General features: G+C 39.0%; 1 protein-coding gene across 1 annotated transcript in view; it reads right to left on the bottom strand.

Annotated features, from left to right (window-relative positions):
- LOC113012914 (natural resistance-associated macrophage protein 2-like) overlaps positions 1–10,065 on the bottom strand; it is a 29,767-nt gene extending 19,702 nt beyond the window's left edge. The window contains exons 1-4 of the mRNA XM_026153354.2: positions 9,714–10,065; positions 8,410–8,499; positions 1,652–1,806; positions 1,439–1,561 (exon numbers count right to left, since the gene is read on the bottom strand). Of these exons, the coding sequence (XP_026009139.1) occupies positions 1,439–1,561; positions 1,652–1,806; positions 8,410–8,499; positions 9,714–9,735 (390 nt within the window). The 5' untranslated portion in view covers positions 9,736–10,065. The remainder of the gene's footprint in view (positions 1–1,438; positions 1,562–1,651; positions 1,807–8,409; positions 8,500–9,713) is intronic.
- Between the last annotated feature and the right edge of the window lie 7,325 nt (positions 10,066–17,390).

Genomic DNA, 17,390 nt, shown 5'->3' with positions numbered 1-17,390 from the left:
GATGATTTAGGTAAAGGCTTTGTCTGTTCTGCACATTTACCAGCAGCAATGCTCCATAATCTGAGTCTGAGCGCTAAACGGGCTTGCTAACGCTCTTGAAAGGAAGTTCAATATAGCCAGACATTCTTTGTATTAGCTTGGAAAGACAAAGACTGTGCACGCTCACAGAAAAGTGGAAACACGGCACGTCATTAAAGTCTTCTTCTGCACAAAATGTTGTCATTGAGAGCTACCTATTTCATTGCTGCCTACACCAGGAGATAGAAATTTATAAATAATATGAGAGGTTAAACATGCCACTGGTGCTGCAAATAAATCTGCAACTAATATTGTGAATACTCAAGCTTTCACTGCAGTGCTGCTGTTTATTTCTAACACGACAGCTGCAAAGTTAGAAACTTAAAATCTGACTTGGCCCAAAGCGCGATGATGGAGAAAACCACTTTGGTTTAGTTGTCGGATGAGTGTGGAGTGAATTTCATTGACTAAATCAGCTTGGTGATAAACAGCCTACAAACACAGTGATTCTTTTTTAATCTAATGCATGTTGTGTTTGCTACAACTCCAACACTGGGCATCTGATTAGGACCAAGCTGAAAATCATATTTATGCACATTCCTCATCCATACATGTGACGCACAGTTGGTGCTGGTATAACTTTGTGAGGTACTTCTCAACAGATTAAATGTTAAAAAGAAATTTAGAGAAAAGAATTAGTGAATGTGGCACTTTCAGACAAATTTAAACCGAAATCCGAACGTAACCTGCTCTGGACCAGTTGATGTGTTCAGCATAGGTTACCATGGTGACATAGCCAAGTTTAAAAAAGCAAGACGTGCGACCCATCAGTCTGTATTTGCAGTACACTCACTCAGACCTGTTACCCACTGAAAACATTTGGAAGACAGTAAAAGACTAAACAATAAACAAGGCCAGAAACTGTTGAGCAAATCAAATTTTACCTCAAGCAAGAACAGGAAGATATTTTTTATTTCAAAATGATAGAAACTCATGCTTTCAATAACACTAACAGAGTGTGAAGAAGAGGTGAAGCAGCCCCTGTCTCAACTTTATTGAAGTTTGCTGCCGGCAAAAAAATTAAAATGAGCAGATATTTTAAAACAAAAGGTTCCCACTGTAAATATTAGATATGTTTAACTTTGTTTTTTAACTAAGGCTGCATTTCTTTTTAATTTTAGTAACCAAGTAATCAACGTTTTTTGAATTTGTTGCCTTTCTTGGTCCTGTGTTGTTATAACTTAGATATTTGGGGACAAAACTGCTGCTTGTACAAAATAATTTGGGAAGTATAGTGGAAAAATAGTTAATTACCAAATAATTATCATAATTGCAAATAAAAATGACTTCAGTTTAACTTTCTCTGACATAAGCTAACTCTTAATCAACCAAAACACAAACCAAGCATGATCTCAGTTACCTTGAAGCCAGCTTTGGCACCTGACTGCAGGTCAGACTCGATGTTACCTGGATCCAGGTAGGCTATGCTCATCAGAAACCCCGGGCCGGTGAAGGCCCAGAGCTTGCGGAGACTTATCCACCTCTGTGGCAGGGGGAAACAAAAGTTGCACCACTAATAACATCAAATCTTGATTTAACTCAGGTTTGCATATGTAATCCAGGGTTGATTTACCTCGCCGTCCTCCTCAGGGACAGGGACTTTCTCATCAAGGTAAGTGCTGGAAACAGGCTCATCATTGTGATTCTGGAGGAAGACCGAGGGTGTGGAGTGTACTCTGTGAGTGTATGTGGTCTGGATCACCCCTTTCTCTTCAACCACGTCATCCGCTGAAATTTAACACCAACATAATGACAAAAGCATCGTAAGAAAGTAGAAAAGTGAACTTTACACAGGTCAACAACACACAAACAGCATGTTAGGCAGGCAGACGGGTAGGAAAACAACTGATATATACATAAAAATGCGAAGCTTATAGTATAATAACATAATGTGTTCCAGGTAGGGCTGTGCGATATGACCAAAATCTCATATCCCGATATAAGAATTCTATCGTCCCGATAACGATATAAATCACAAAATTTTTTAATTTTCTGTAAATTCTGTGAATCTCGGGCAGCTCGACTTGCGGAAAAGCCTGTTCTAACGTTTGAGTCTGCTCTTTCACGTGATTCAGTTTATTTTGAAAGGTCTCAACAGGATCTTGAGCTTTATTGTGAAAGGTTTATGTGGAACATAAACAAGCGGACACGCGAAGGTGTTACCGTCGCTGTTGCTAACGACAACGCATAAAAAAGGCGCTTGTCCGTCAGTAGTGTGGTTATATTAAATATAAGACAAAGAGAGAACTTTAAGAAATTAATATAGCCACTACAGTGACCATCAGAACGATGAAAAAAACATTGCCGCAAACAGTTTATTTTGCGACACCACGAAACAAACGATAGCGTAAGATGAAACGATAGATGTTTTTATATCGTCATCGATATACATCGTTATATCGAACAGCCCTAGTTCCATGTTTATCTTTTAGCTTGTTGAGAATGCAGTTTTGTTTTAAACTTTCATATAAACCAAAGTTTAACTGCTGTCAGAGGTGCAGGTAATAATGCTGCCACGTTCAGTCAGATGTGTTTTGTCTCCTTTCTTTTATTCTGTTTCCTCTGCGTTTTCTGTAAATCCTATCCTTTAAACAGATAAAGTCTATCGTCCATCCAAACATCTATTAACTATAACCATGTGTCTGCTGAGATTACAGGGCCCCAAACACATAACTGAAGATACAATAAAAAATACTCTGCTTTAAACAGTAATCTCACACCCAGCAAACACTTATTTAAAATCCTTTAAAAACATGACTTTATGAGCTGGAAAGTCAACATTAGAGTCTTTAGTTTAGGCTCAGGTCTACGTTTCCACTGTCCGCGTGCAGATCTCCACACAGCTCATCCCAAACAGCGAAAACTTGTTGAAGAATATTTTATTAGACAACATCAAGTTATGGTTAAAAGGTTTTAAGGTCAACGAAAAGACAAAGAATAAATTACGTGTGTCTAAATCTGCTTGGAAAGTGCCACACTTCTCCAAACTTTAAGGACGGGCATCTCTTGCTCAGAGGCGTCAGAGTTACAGTGCATCACTGTGTTGACTTAGCAGGTGGAAATGGTAGGTTTAGAGGCTTAAACAAATAAGCTCATCATGCAACACTCCATGAGACAATGCTTCACATGTAGAGAGAACGCAGTGGTGTAAAGAAGTTTTTAATATTAAAAAAATATGGCTAACTGACTGTCTTTTCTAAATGTCTGGTCTTGGTTGAAAATCCAACTTTAACTGATGTTGGACACGTCACCGTCTGCTAGATATCCATCCTGGGCTTTCTAGTTGTTTAATAACATCCTTTCATCAATTAAGCAATAAAAATGATAAAACCCCTGATAAAATAATCCGTTCTGACATTTACTTCTTAGTCTGCTGCCCTTTTTTTTGTAGAACTATTTTCAACTTTCTAGCAAAATGACTTTCCGCCTTTTCACTTTTCAGCCAGAACACGTGATGGGTTATGCCTCCTCCCTGTTCCTCCTGTTTTTTGAAGCCTTCAGGGGTCCAGGTCATGTGAAGGCTTTTGTTTACAGCAGGTTTCTCCTGTTTTAGTCTCTTAATCTGAGCCAGCAATGTCTCTGCTATCAGGAACATGAGCTGCATCAGTCTTATCTGAGCAGACGAGCTGCAATTATGGCTGAGCACGAATACATTCAGAACTTGTTCTTCTTCATATCAAGAACATTGTGTAAAGTTAAAGTGTCTTAATGCTTCTAAAACACATTAACCCAGTTTAAGTTGCCCGTTGGACCAGGAGTGACTTCCAAGACCAGCCATGACATAAATCCTGCTCACAGCTTTGCAGCTTAAAGTAAAATTTTGTTTGAGCTCAGAAAAGCTTTCGGCAGAAGATCCTGAGTTTTCTGCCTGAATCCTTATACACAGTGAAGCTCAAACATCCAAGAGAAAAGTTATAAAATCATTATCATAATTTAAAATAAATAAAATAAGAACAAAAACTCAAATATTCAGCAAAGAGCTGATCAATTTTAAGCTTATAATTCATAAGAACTTGTCATTACTTCAGGAGAGGTTTTTCGGGGCTTTTTCCAATGTGACAAACATCAGAACAGCATAAACTGAGACTATTTCACATCCTATAACAGCAGCGAGTGGAACATTACCGATCCCCATGAGTCGACCAGCATCAGCCTAATCCTCGGCAGGAAACTGCCAGGAAAAAAATCAACAACATGCTGACATTTATCATTGTAAATATTTATATTGAATGATATTTAGACATCTATCCTGATGGCATTTTAAGCAATACTGTCCAGCCCAAAATAAGCAACAGCCAATATATGTTTATGAGTGGAAATGCCCTTTGAGAAGTGCATTAACTACAAATGCAGTGCAGCGTTTCACGGCCTGAGGAACTTCTCTGAGTCAAGCAGAAGAAACACTCAGATCCAGGTTTTTCTCTCTTTACCTTCAATCAGCAGGTGACCAACAATCACCGCTCAGGAGCTCTTGATCACATCGCAACGTCTTCTTTATTGTTTTGTACTTTTTAAAGACTTTCAATCCAGCAGTTTTCTCAAAATGCTCTTGCCCAGGGCACACCAAAGGGCAAGCCAAAATTTCAAGGCACACCTTTACAAAAACAAATAAAAAACGTACGTCTGCTGATATATCCTCGGTTCACGGCCTTCTTCTTCTTTTAACATGGAGATCATGGGCGAAAAACTGCCCCAGGGCCAGAACTGGTCCATAGACCATCATATATGATTTAAGTCTACTTCAACTGTGGACGCTCCACTTGAGTTTGCAAACAAACTTTTAGTTATAAACTGTAACAAATTTTCTCCAATTGTAAAGAAAACAGAAGTTTTCAACTTTTTCCTTAAAAAAAAATCTTGTTTTTAAAACAAGGACCGGTTATTCTCTACTATGTCTAGCATATATTTAGCATAATTCAGCACTGTTTTAATTCACGTCTTTAAAGTGCGCACACCTCTGCGCTGACAGATCTAGCCTGACATCTAACAAGTGTCCCCACTCAACCGGTGTACGTCCTGCCTTCATGGTCTCACGAGACACTGAGCAGACCAGGTGTCTCTCAGAGCACACATTTGGTTTGCAGTTTGTCTCTTTAGCCTGGGATCGTGCTAACTTTAACCAGCTTTTCCAGGCGGGTGACACACTTGAGCTGAAGGCTGTTGACATCCTCAGTCCAGCTGGAGCCAGAAGACAGGGAGCTGTCACTTTGGTCTGTACCAACTCCCTCTCTTCTTTAGGTGGACGGTCGTCTGCACCGGTGTTTAGTTGCGGTCTGTGCCACAGGAAAAAAGTGATCATATTTCCTTCCTGCTGTCAGTCGGGGTTGTTGATTTGGTACAGTCTTATAATTCCCACCATCTGGGAGCAGCACAAAGGACTGGGGACTGAGTGTGTGCAAAGTATCGAAGATAAAGTTAAAAAAAAGGGTAAAAAGCTAATCTGAAGGCGCCTTAAACATGTATTCTTTTGTCCAGCAGGGTGCAAAAAGCCTTTAAGTTGTATAGATGCCTGTGGGGAAAACAGGCCTCAGTAAATACTTTACTGGTGACTTTATGTGTTCAGTTGTTTGTTTAAGATAAGATAAGATAAGATAAGATAAGATAAGATAAGATAGAACTTTATTAATCCCTCGGGTGGGTTCCTCTGGGAAATTCGATTTCCAAAAAAGCACAGCACCGACAGAAGTTAGAGTTATACACACACACATATATATAAATACAGAGACAATATAAATAAAATATACGAAGGGGATAAATAGAATAAATAGGAATAAAAATAAAAATACAAGTGAATTGCACATTTCAAGTATTGAGTCTATTGCACCGTTGACTATTTACAAAAGTATTTACAAAGGTTTAAAAGGTATTTAGAAAATATGTGGCCACTCTTCAAGTCAGGAAGGAGGATAAACCTGTCAGGCTGTCAGATCCACCCCGCCCTTGCTTGTTACGCCTTTTTTCAAAATATGACAGACGGCAGACATGTTAAGCTCCGTGCTTCATAACAAGATGTCACTAACCACTGTCACAGTGGCTATGTCCATCTTTATATACAGTCTATGGGAATCACTGGTCTAATACAGGCATCCATCCCTTTTTCCTAAGCTTATTCAGGAGTGTTTGAGCCTATCCCAGATCTCATACGGAAGAGGGAAGGTACAGTGGGGCAAAAAAGTATTTAGTCAGCCACCGATTGTGCAAGTTCCCCCACCTAAAATGATGAGAAAGGTCAGTAATTTGCACCAGAGGTACACTTCAACTGTGAGAGACAGAATGTGAAAGAAAAATCCATGAATCCACATGGTAGGATTTGTAAAGAATTTATTCGTAAATCAGGGTGGAAAATAAGTATTTGGTCAATAACAAAAATACAACTCAATACTTTGTAACATAACCTTTGTTGGCAATAACAGAGGTCAAACGTTTACTATAGGTCTTTACCAGGTTTGCACACACAGTAGCTGGTATTTTGGCCCATTCCTCCATGCAGATCTTCTCGAGAGCAGTGATGTTTTGGGGCTGTCGCCGAGCAACACGGACTTTCAACTCCCGCCACAGATTTTCTATGGGGTTGAGGTCTGGAGACTGGCTAGGCCACTCCAGGACTTTCAAATGCTTCTTACGGAGCCACTCCTTTGTTGCCCGGGCGGTGTGTTTTGGATCATTGTCATGTTGGAAGACCCAGCCTCGTTTCATCTTCAAAGTTCTCACTGATGGAAGGAGGTTTTGGCTCAAAATCTCACGATACATGGCCCCATTCATTCTGTCCTTAACACGGATCAGTCGTCCTGTCCCCTTGGCAGAAAAACAGCCCCATAGCATGATGTTTCCACCCCCATGCTTCACAGTAGGTATGGTGTTCTTGGGATGCAACTCAGTATTCCTCGTCCTCCAAACATGACGAGTTGAGTTTATACCAAAAAGTTCTACTTTGGTTTCATCTGACCACATGACATTCTCCCAATCCTCTGCTGTATCATCCATGTGCTCTCTGGCAAACTTCAGACGGGCCTGGACATGCACTGGCTTCAGCAGCGGAACACGTCTGGCACTGCGGGATTTGATTCCCTGCCGTTGTAGTGTGTTACTGATGGTGACCTTTGTTACTTTGGTCCCAGCTCTCTGCAGGTCATTCACCAGGTCCCCCCGTGTGGTTCTGGGATCTTTGCTCACCGTTCTCATGATCATTTTGACCCCACGGGATGAGATCTTGCGTGGAGCCCCAGATCGAGGGAGATTATCAGTGGTCTTGTATGTCTTCCATTTTCTGATGATTGCTCCCACAGTTGATTTTTTCACACCAAGCTGCTTGCCTATTGTAGATTCACTCTTCCCAGTCTGGTGCAGGTCTACAATACTTTTCCTGGTGTCCTTCGAAAGCTCTTTGGTCTTGGCCATGGCGGAGTTTGGAGTCTGACTGTTTGAGGCTGTGGACAGGTGTCTTTTATACAGATGATGAGTTCAAACAGGTGGCATTCATACAGGTAACGAGTGGGGGACAGAAAAGCTTCTTACAGAAGACGTTACAGGTCTGTGAGAGCCAGAGATTTTCCTTGTTTGAGGTGACCAAATACTTATTTTCCACCCTGATTTACGAATAAATTCTTTACAAATCCTACCATGTGAATTCATGGATTTTTTTTTTCCACATTCTGTCTCTCACAGTTGAAGTGTACCTCTGGTGCAAATTACTGACCTCTGTCATCATTTTAAGTGGGGGAACTTGCACAATCGGTGGCTAACTAAATACTTTTTTGCCCCACTGTATATCTAGGAGAGGTTTCCACAGCACAGAGACAACCATCATTTACACCTACGTCCAATTTAGAATCAGGTAACCTAAGATGCATGTCTGTGGAAGATGCACCACCATAACCCTGGTCAGCTGTGAAATGAGACTCCAAAAGGAGACAGAAATACTGCAAGCTAGTAATTTAATGGTCTCCATATTTTAATTGAAAAAAGATGCAAAATAAAAAAAAATCAGAGGACTCAAATTAATTCACTTGTACACAAATTTGTTGAGAAATCTATTTGGAGGCAAGTTGTTAACGCCTGGAAAGGGAAAGCAAAGTTCGAGTCTTGGTTGAACAGAGATGAATTAATAATACGATAAAAGTCAACAGTTTGTTCTGCTTTTAGGGGAAAAGAGGAGCTGATGCTTCACTTCCCCCGACACGGAGCAGATTTGTGTTTTGTTGTCACGACGCTGTAACGGCTTCCTGTAGCGCTCCATGTCGCTGAGTGAGTCTGGCTGAAAGGTTTCATGTATTTCATAAAAATGTGATGAGTCCTTAAAAAAAACGCTGTGTACAGGATAAACATCCTCACCTTGTCCTTCAGCTTGCTCTGGCTCCTGGTCTGTGGGAATACTGGGAGGTAGCGAGGTAATGTGGATCTGCTCAGGAGCGGGGTTTCTGCCTGGAAGCAAACAGGTAATTATACTGGGATTAAAGTGATTTATGTAATCAGAGTACATACACAGAATCAAATCCTTCACACACAGAAAACTATGAGAAACTATGTACAAATGTGTAGTCGGGGCTCCACTCAGTTCTCTCATATGTGTATGTATTATGTATTCTAATACTTCAAAAGACATGTGCGGTGCTGTGCAAACGTCTTGAGTCACGCCTCAGTTTTTAAATTTTTCTTGCAAAATGTGAAAAAGGTGCAAAGATTTATTGAAACATGTGCAATATAAGATAAAAAACAGAGTTTGTACAATTATAACGAGCTTGAAAGTCGATATTTGGTGTGACCAGTCTTCGGGGTTAGTTCTCCAGGCCTCTGGAAGGACTTTCGAAGCTCTACTTTGGATGTTGGCTCATTTTTTCTTCTGTCCTCTGTCCAGATGTCCCTATAATGCTTCTATAATGTCGGGGTCCAGGCTCTGGGGAGGCCAATCCATGACTGATAGACTTCCACTGTATACTTTTCTGTGCAGGTATGACTTTACTGCACTGACAGTGTGTTTGGGATCACTGTCATGCTGAAAAATGAAGCTTCTCTCAATCAGACACTTTCCAGTCTTACAGGCTAACAGATGCAGACACCCACCGTGTACCTCTAATAAAAGCCTGAGCCCCCCAAAAATAATGTTACATTGCTTTTGTTGCTCATTCAGCTCAATAGTTACAGTTTTTATTCATAACAGCATGCTTTTTAAATGATTAAGCATTTTATTTGAAATCACATCAGAAAAGAAGCCTGTAATCACACATTTATAAGTATCAGTATTTTACGCACATATTTTCTGTTTACAGCGCTCATCACACATTTCTAAATAATATTGGTACAATTAAACTTCCACAGATGGACAATTACTTTTATTATAGAGTCATTTAGAATTGTATAATATAACACACGGGTTACTTTACTGATTTAACTGCAGCTCGCATCAATACTGTAAATTTAATGAGGGCAGTTAAGGGGGTATAATTACCTAACAAGTTCCTGTGATAGTGTAACTTTATACAACAGGAAACGATAAACCCAATAAACACGACTAGGTTAATATGAACTCTGTGACACGATAAATCTGTCACTATAATATCCTTTAATTTGTGTCTGTGTAGATCTCCAGGCATCATCACCTGTGCTGCACGAGGAAACAATCCAAAGGGAAAACTCACCTGAGCGCAGGAAGGAAAACATGTTTCTTCTTTGTGTCTTTAACACTTTGAAATCTTCTCATCGGACGAAACCAGAACTAAACTTCTGAACTCCAAGCCGCTAAACGTGTCCTCGCTTCCTTCTTGGATCCAGTGGAATTTACGCGGAGCAGGAACATCCGGCAGGTTGGACATCCTCTCCACGACTGAAGGTGTTGACTTATCGTGCAGGTAAAGAGGAGGAGGAGGAGGAAGGGGAATCTCCCTGAGGACAAAGTCACACATATAACCTTAAACTTTGATAAATGATCCCGTCCTCTTGCCACTTTCTACCACGTGACCAGGTTTGCCCGAACAACCTGAGCTGAACAGCAGGAAATGAGATCTTGTGCAGGAGATTTCAAAATAAAGCGAACGACCTGGTTAATATTTTAATGAAACATTAATTTTCACACTCGTCCGGGTGGGAGTGAAGCTGAAATCCACGCGTCAGCTTTTTTTTCTTTCTTTTTTTCTTTTTTGTGCTGGCTTCAATTCAAAATTAAAGTCACATCAAACGTTCCGAGCTGCAATTTTCAAAGTAAAGTCCACATGAGGTAGTGACAGGTACATAAACAGACTAGAGTGCTCTCAAATTACAGGGAAGTGAAATTATTCACTTTACCGCTTCAAACTTTGGACGTTAAACGCAATTATTAACCTTTTATCTGCGAAATTTACACGAAAACCTATTTTTTTGTATTCAAAAATATATGTATCTTTATAGCCTGACTTACATAGCAGGTTTTGTAAAAGAATAATCACATCTCTGTACGTATATGGTAATTTTCTGTGCACATTTTAGCTTTCATTAGAATAGACAGACTTTAACTGCTTATTATGCAAAATTGAATTTAAAGTTTTACTTGCGTCTCAATGTCTGAATAAAAAAGGAATTTCACTTTCACGCCACACCTCATGTTCTTTTAGGGACGCTGTATATTTGTATTATCTGACAGCTTTTTATTAATCTCTGACAACTTAAGTATAACATTAACATTTAAAAACCTGAATAAAACCTGAATAAAAAAATAAGAGCAATGCTACAGTTGTAATCAGAGGTTTACATCCACTTATCATGAGCATGGATATTATTGGGATTTTAATGAGTTCCTTGATTCCCCATTTGGTTAAATGTTCCAAAATGTAAAACTTATAGTACACAAAGATGTCACATTATTGGTTTTATTCAGAGTCTCGACATTGGCTTTGTAAAATAAGTGAGTATGGTTAATTAATAGTGACAGCTATACAAATACACAACACATCAACACCTTTCCATACTGCCGGGATTAGCAATACAGACACTGACAGAAGACCATCAAAACATAAATTAAAGGAACCTAATGCAGCCGTTCCCACAACCTCCATAACGAGGTTGACGCACGTCTGTGTCCATGAGAAACTTACTTTTACTTTTAATCAGGTAAAATTGTAGCTTTAGATACATTTCTCTAAAGAATTTAGCTTTTAGTCATTTAATACTAACCTGTAATCATCTTTCAAGACACCTGGTGTGAGTCAGGTCCCTAAATTGGGCGGCACTAGCTTATTAATTATTTATTTTAAACTTAATTTATAACCCGGAAACCGTCCAGAAACCAGAGTGGGCAAAACAAGCCACTTATCACTGCTGTTTAACTAGCAAATCAATCAATAATGAAGTTATTATTAGGAGCAACAATGTGCTAAATGTACTGGCTTGTTAAAAGTGAGACAATGAATCTAAAAACACTGTGAGCCAGTGTTAAGATACCAAACTTGTGTGTGTTTTGCTCTTGTTATAACTTTAAATAGTGCAAATTAACCACAAGAATACTGATTAAATAGTTTGTTTCATTTTTAAAATCGCACAGTACAATAAAACACGTCTTTTGTTTGCTTTACAGTTAATTAAACCAACTGTGGTGCAAAATTATTCGATTTAAAATTAGACAAGACAAAGAAATGGATGTGGAAGAGAAGAATGTTTCTAAATCCTTGTTAATCCTGTTGCAGATTGGTGTCTTGTTGACCAAACAACGATTTAATTGCAGCTTGCATCAACAGTGCAGTTTAATGAGGACACTCAGGGGCTAAAATTATCTTTCCTTGCACATGACAACAAGTTCCTGTGATTATGTAGCTTTATACAACAGGAAACAACAAATCCCATTAAACACTAAAAGTTTATGTGACACTATAAATCCGTGCTATAATATCCTAAACACATAAACTAAAAAGAGAACATGTAAAGAAAAGAATATGAGCGAAGCTGAGAAATAAAACTACTCAGACAGGCAGACAGGTGAAAAGGTCTGAATAAGGTTTCTAAAACACTAAGAGTCCAAACATACTGGAAGCTGGAGACAAAATGTGTGTTTGTTTTGTATTTTAATTTTTAAAATGTTGAAATTATTAACAAAAAATACAAAAGATGCCATGCTCTCAACCCTTTAATTGTGGTATACTGCTGTTGCAGTATTTACATGTAATGTGAATTTAACAGGGTTGCTTTCATGCAAAAATTAAAAATCGAGATGTTTGCTTTGTAAAATGAACATATTTAATCCAAAGCCATAATTATTGTCCTTATCAGATATGTTGTTGCAAGGATACATTTAAAGAGTGCAGTCACCTCCTGCTGCAGGTGTCTGTACGCCCTCTAGCAGCAGCAAGAGCTGTGATTTGTTTTTATGTCCAAGAGAGACTTGAGCCATTCTCTGGAGTGAGTTACAACAATGAGAGCAGCCACTAGGTGGCGACAAATGCTGACTGATTTACACTCCGGAAGCGCCACTCTGCTGAGAGCTCACTGCACTGATGTGTCACTGTGCTGAGCTTTTATTTTACTGACGCCTCAGTTACACGGTGCTCTCCACGTTTGAACATCACACACCAGCTTCATCTGCTGGTTTTATATTCTGAAACTCCGGATTCATCGTTCTTTTTAACAACAGGCAAACTGAGCGACTAGAGCTGGGAAAAAAGAATTACTAATAAAATCAACGCTGGCACAGAGAACCTATTTATTTTATTATTGTTATTTGCCCCTGTCGAGGCGATTATACTTTATTAAATGTAAAAAAAAAAAAAAGTGTATATATATATATATATATATATATATATATATATATATAATATATATATATATATATATATATATATATATATATATATATATATATATATATATATATATATATATATATATATATATATATATATATATATAAAACAAAGTGTTGATGTTTTAGTCTAGTTTAGTTTTAGTCAATTCACTTACAAAATTAAAATAACTAAAATAACTGTGCAGGAGATGTTTACTGATGAGCTGACGACATTTGTCAGCACACATGTGGAGGCTTTGGTACAAATTTCCCGACCTGTTTTATGACTGGGTCACGTGTTTGTGTTGAAATATGTGTTGTGAGCTCATGGAAGTGGTTTGCAAAGCGGCTTGCATGTGTGCAGCAGCAGACTGCAGTAGCAGGTATGTATGCGATTCATTAAATAGATGCTTAGAATCAGCTGGGCTGTCAGCTGATTCAGGATGACATCTGCTGGGACTGTTGTGCTCTGGTCTGATGTTTTAGTTTAAGGTTATGCAAACTCTTAAGTAAAACCCAGTATTGCATCATACTTCAGGGCACAAAAGAACGTCTGTTGAAGCCCTCATTACTTCACCGGACACGTCTGTGCAGATAATGCTGCATAAATACTCAAGAAAATATACTTTTTGCTGTTTTTGTCTGTGTTTGGCTAATACTTTAACCTCAGGCAGAGAGCTCCCAGCACAGTTGCCACAATACTGGTAATGTTTCTTTTATAGTCTTATAGAAAGTAATAAGATGCCCAGCTTTTCCAAGGTTATGATTTAAGATTAATGGCTTACTTAGAAAATTGTGACCAATATGATGATGATGATGATGATGATGATGATTATTGTTGAATTTAAAGCAGAAGGAAGCTAGTTGTAGCTTCAAGGACCTTGGAACCCTGCTCTTCGAGGAATAAGCTTTTTAACCAACTATGACTTTAACTGTGATCTTCTTGGCTCTTACAGAAAGACTTTTAGTCATCCTTTAAGTGTAAGGATATTTTTTTAAAATGAAAAAGCATATAGATAGAGTCAGATTTAGTCAGTAACAGCTGTGAGGCCAAGCTGAACAACCTTGGGCTCTGTGAATCAGACACAGTTATTAATACAACAAATCTGTGAGCGAGATTTGAAAAACTGCAAAATTGACTTTTTTTTTTTTTTTTTTACATCCATCTAATCAAAAAGGAATTAGAGGCTAAATAAAAGCCTTAAAACCCTGAGTTATTAAACAAAATCTCAGTTTCAGTTCAGCAAAAAGTGATGTATCAGAAAAAAATGATCATACCAGACAGAATTCAGCTTTGCATGACTCAAAGTTCAATAAAGATCCTTATTCATCTCACACTGTGCCAGATCTGGTCCTTTGCAGTTTTTAAACTGGCTCTCGTGTCAGTGTAAAATTCTGTCTCATCCATTTATAGCTAGAACTAAACACACAGGTGCAGCTCTACAGCACCTGTAACTGTGGACTAGCTGACACAGAATGGCTACAAAAAGGAAATCTGAAGCTGAAGGAAGTCAGTTTCACTGGCGGTCGAAGACTGAGCAGCCTTTATCCTTACCGAGTGTAAAGACTGTGTGTTGATTGGCCACAAGACTATTTCTGTTGTAAAATAAAGTAATTAGCTTCATCACTTTGATGTTTGAATGTAAATATTAACACAAATTATGGACTCAAAGACAGAGAACAGAGGCTTAATTTTATGCACCACCAGCTGCATGGCAGAAGGGTTCAGATAAACTTTTGTTCTGCTGGTTCTTCACCAAACTTCCTGCACAGCTGTTGGGTTGTCATCCTCGGGCAAGGGCAAGATTAAAGATCAACTACTTTTCTTTAACACCAGGCTCAATTAATTCTTATTAAATGACCAAAGGTAGGAAAAGCTATGATATTGAAGCTTGTGAAATGGGTTGGTATTCTATGCATTGGATGAGGTCTTAGTTCTTAGGTCTTTACCTGAAATGTAAAGGGGAACATTTATGCTGCCATGGCCGCTGAGGCTGGTTATGTTTGGACTCGTGTTTAATGTTTTTCTATGTCACTATCGCAGTAATTTGGCTCTCATTGATGACTTCTGTTCTCACCATGTAACTCCAGTCTCTTGTTCTGTGTCGTGTTTAAGGAAACTGTTTACCTACCTGTAAGACTTACCTGCCTTGCCTCGTGGAGATCCATGCTTGCAGCCCTGCACCCTCCGCTGAAATCCATATTCTCTGGTTGCCGTCTCTTCACCTCTCCTGGAACCGAGCCTGCCCTCTGGCTCTTCTTCTCATTGCTCTAACTCATCACAAGTAAGGAATACAAACTACGACTCGCCGCTTTCAGTCAGCCAGTCCCATTATTCATGCCAGTGCCATTCCTTTTTACAGACCCTCTCAGACGGTATGCATAGCTTCCAGCCCAAGGGTGTCAAAAATAAAGCCTGGGGGCTCCAGTCTGGCCCACTGGGCGGCTTTGGAAAATGTGAAGGAGGACGTAGAGTTTAGATTTTTAACTGTATTTTTGCAGCCATAATGCACCAGCATAAATCATAAGTAGCAGATAAACAGTTAAATGACAGAAAGCTCCTGTTTTTTTCACTACATTTTCAACTGCTATGGAAATTTGGTTTTTACAATAGTGCTAAAAAATAAAATAAGGATATATTCTGTGAATTAACAGGACAGTCTGCACGATCGCCTAACAGAACTTTTTTTTGTCATTTTACACATTTATCTTTTACAATTTATACCCAAAGAGTCTGACAGACTACTTTCCTTTTCTACAGCAGAATTTCTTAAAATCTGAGACGTACTGTTGGACTTACATTTCTTTTTCTTATTTTAAAATATCTTGGTTGTTGCTGTGAAATTCTTTGCACTGACTCATCATTTCATTTTGCTTCCTGTCTTGAGTTTTTTATTTTTGCCTCCCCTGTTTCCTCTATTGGTGTTCTGTAGGGTTGTTTCCTGTTTTCTCTGGGTTTCACTTCCTGTCTGTGTTGATATTGACTTGTTATATGCACCGATAGTCCTGGCCTCCTCTTTGCCTTGTTGCATGGCCTGTTATGTTCCTGGTGGAGTTGCTTAGTCATGCAGTTTGTTTCTCACCTTTTGCTGAATAGTCTGCTTTACAATCCAGTCTTAAACTACAATAGTACACTACACTCCAACATTTGCAACATGTTATTTTTATCCTTTTAGTCTTTTAGGGTAGCTTTGCATGAATCATAGTGCTTATTCATCCTATATTGGGGGTGTGTTTGAATACTAAGGTTTCTAAGTGAAATGGCATTGAAGTATCTGCATGGGGGCCACAATATGAGCCTTTTGAAGTCTCCAAATACTGAAGAAAGGAGCTTCAGTGCTTCCTGTCTCCCCTCCCTCAAAAGACGATAGATTTAATCATCCTTTATGAGAAGAGAGGAGGAAATGCCATCCTGTTATTCACAGCGACCGACCATCTGACCGTTCATGAAGATGATCAGGAACACTGGCAAAGAGGCGAATATCATGTAAATGTTATTATAAGTGTGTTTTTCATTTCATGCCATAATCTGCTGAAATGTTGTCAACAGCAGCCTGTTAAACTCGCAGCTGAACTCTGAAAATCACACTGCTGGAACAAAATCTGCTGCTTATCGACGAGCCGCCTCGCACGAAGCTCACAGATTTAAATAGCCGAGCTACTTTGGGCTGCTCCCTTATTCACCAGGGGTCACCGCAGCGGGTCGCTCCGCATGTTTGATTTGGCAGATTTTTACACCAGATGCCCTTCACGACACAACCACCAGGGGATTTGTGTCTCCTCCCAGAATCAAACTGGGGATCATTCGCTCGTTGTGGGGCTACCAATCAGAAGATCGGTGGATTTAGCTGTGAGTGCTCAGCTAAAGGTGCTGCATAAGTCTATTTATCACTTGTTAGGAGACCACGACACCATGATTTATATAAATTCTCCAAATCCACATGATGATCTACATTCATTGATCAAAATGCATTTAAGGTTCACTTTGCATTAGTTATCTGTTGCTGCATTGCAGCCTTTCGTGAATTAGTGTTTACTTTGGGGAAGCTGGGGTAAGTGACGCATGAGACAAAATTAGATTTATAGCTTCGCATTAAACTGAACCAAGGAGGGGTGAAGGAGTTAAACTGCGTCATCTCTAAAAGAAGGTAAAACAAGATAAATAAAATAAGATGTATTACATTATATGATGCTTTTCCTTTAAAATGTCCAGCTTTTGTAACTGATACTTTCACTGTTGGTTCCTTCATGAAACAAGGAGTCGATTCTAAGTGTGAATGTGTGATAAAGAGGGTTTTTCCTAACCCTTGATAAATTCTCCTTCACACCTTTACTTCACTGATGGCAAGGACAAGTTAGGAGAAGAAGCTGAAAATGATTGCATTAAGCCAACTTTCTTCTGATTGGTCACCTGTTAAATGGCCTGAGATGACCATGTTAGGGACGCTCTCTTTCTCTGACATCATACAGAGCCAAGAGTTGGAAAAAACATCCTGAGAATGAGTGTTTAGATCAGTGTGAAGCCTGAGCTTTTAAATCACAGAAATTATTTGCACATGAGCTGACCTCA

The sequence above is a fragment of the Astatotilapia calliptera genome, chromosome 20 (genome assembly GCF_964374335.1).
Source record: "Astatotilapia calliptera chromosome 20, fAstCal68.1, whole genome shotgun sequence".
NCBI classification, from domain to species: domain Eukaryota; kingdom Metazoa; phylum Chordata; class Actinopteri; order Cichliformes; family Cichlidae; genus Astatotilapia; species Astatotilapia calliptera.
This window is presented reverse-complemented; position numbering and strand designations above follow the sequence as displayed.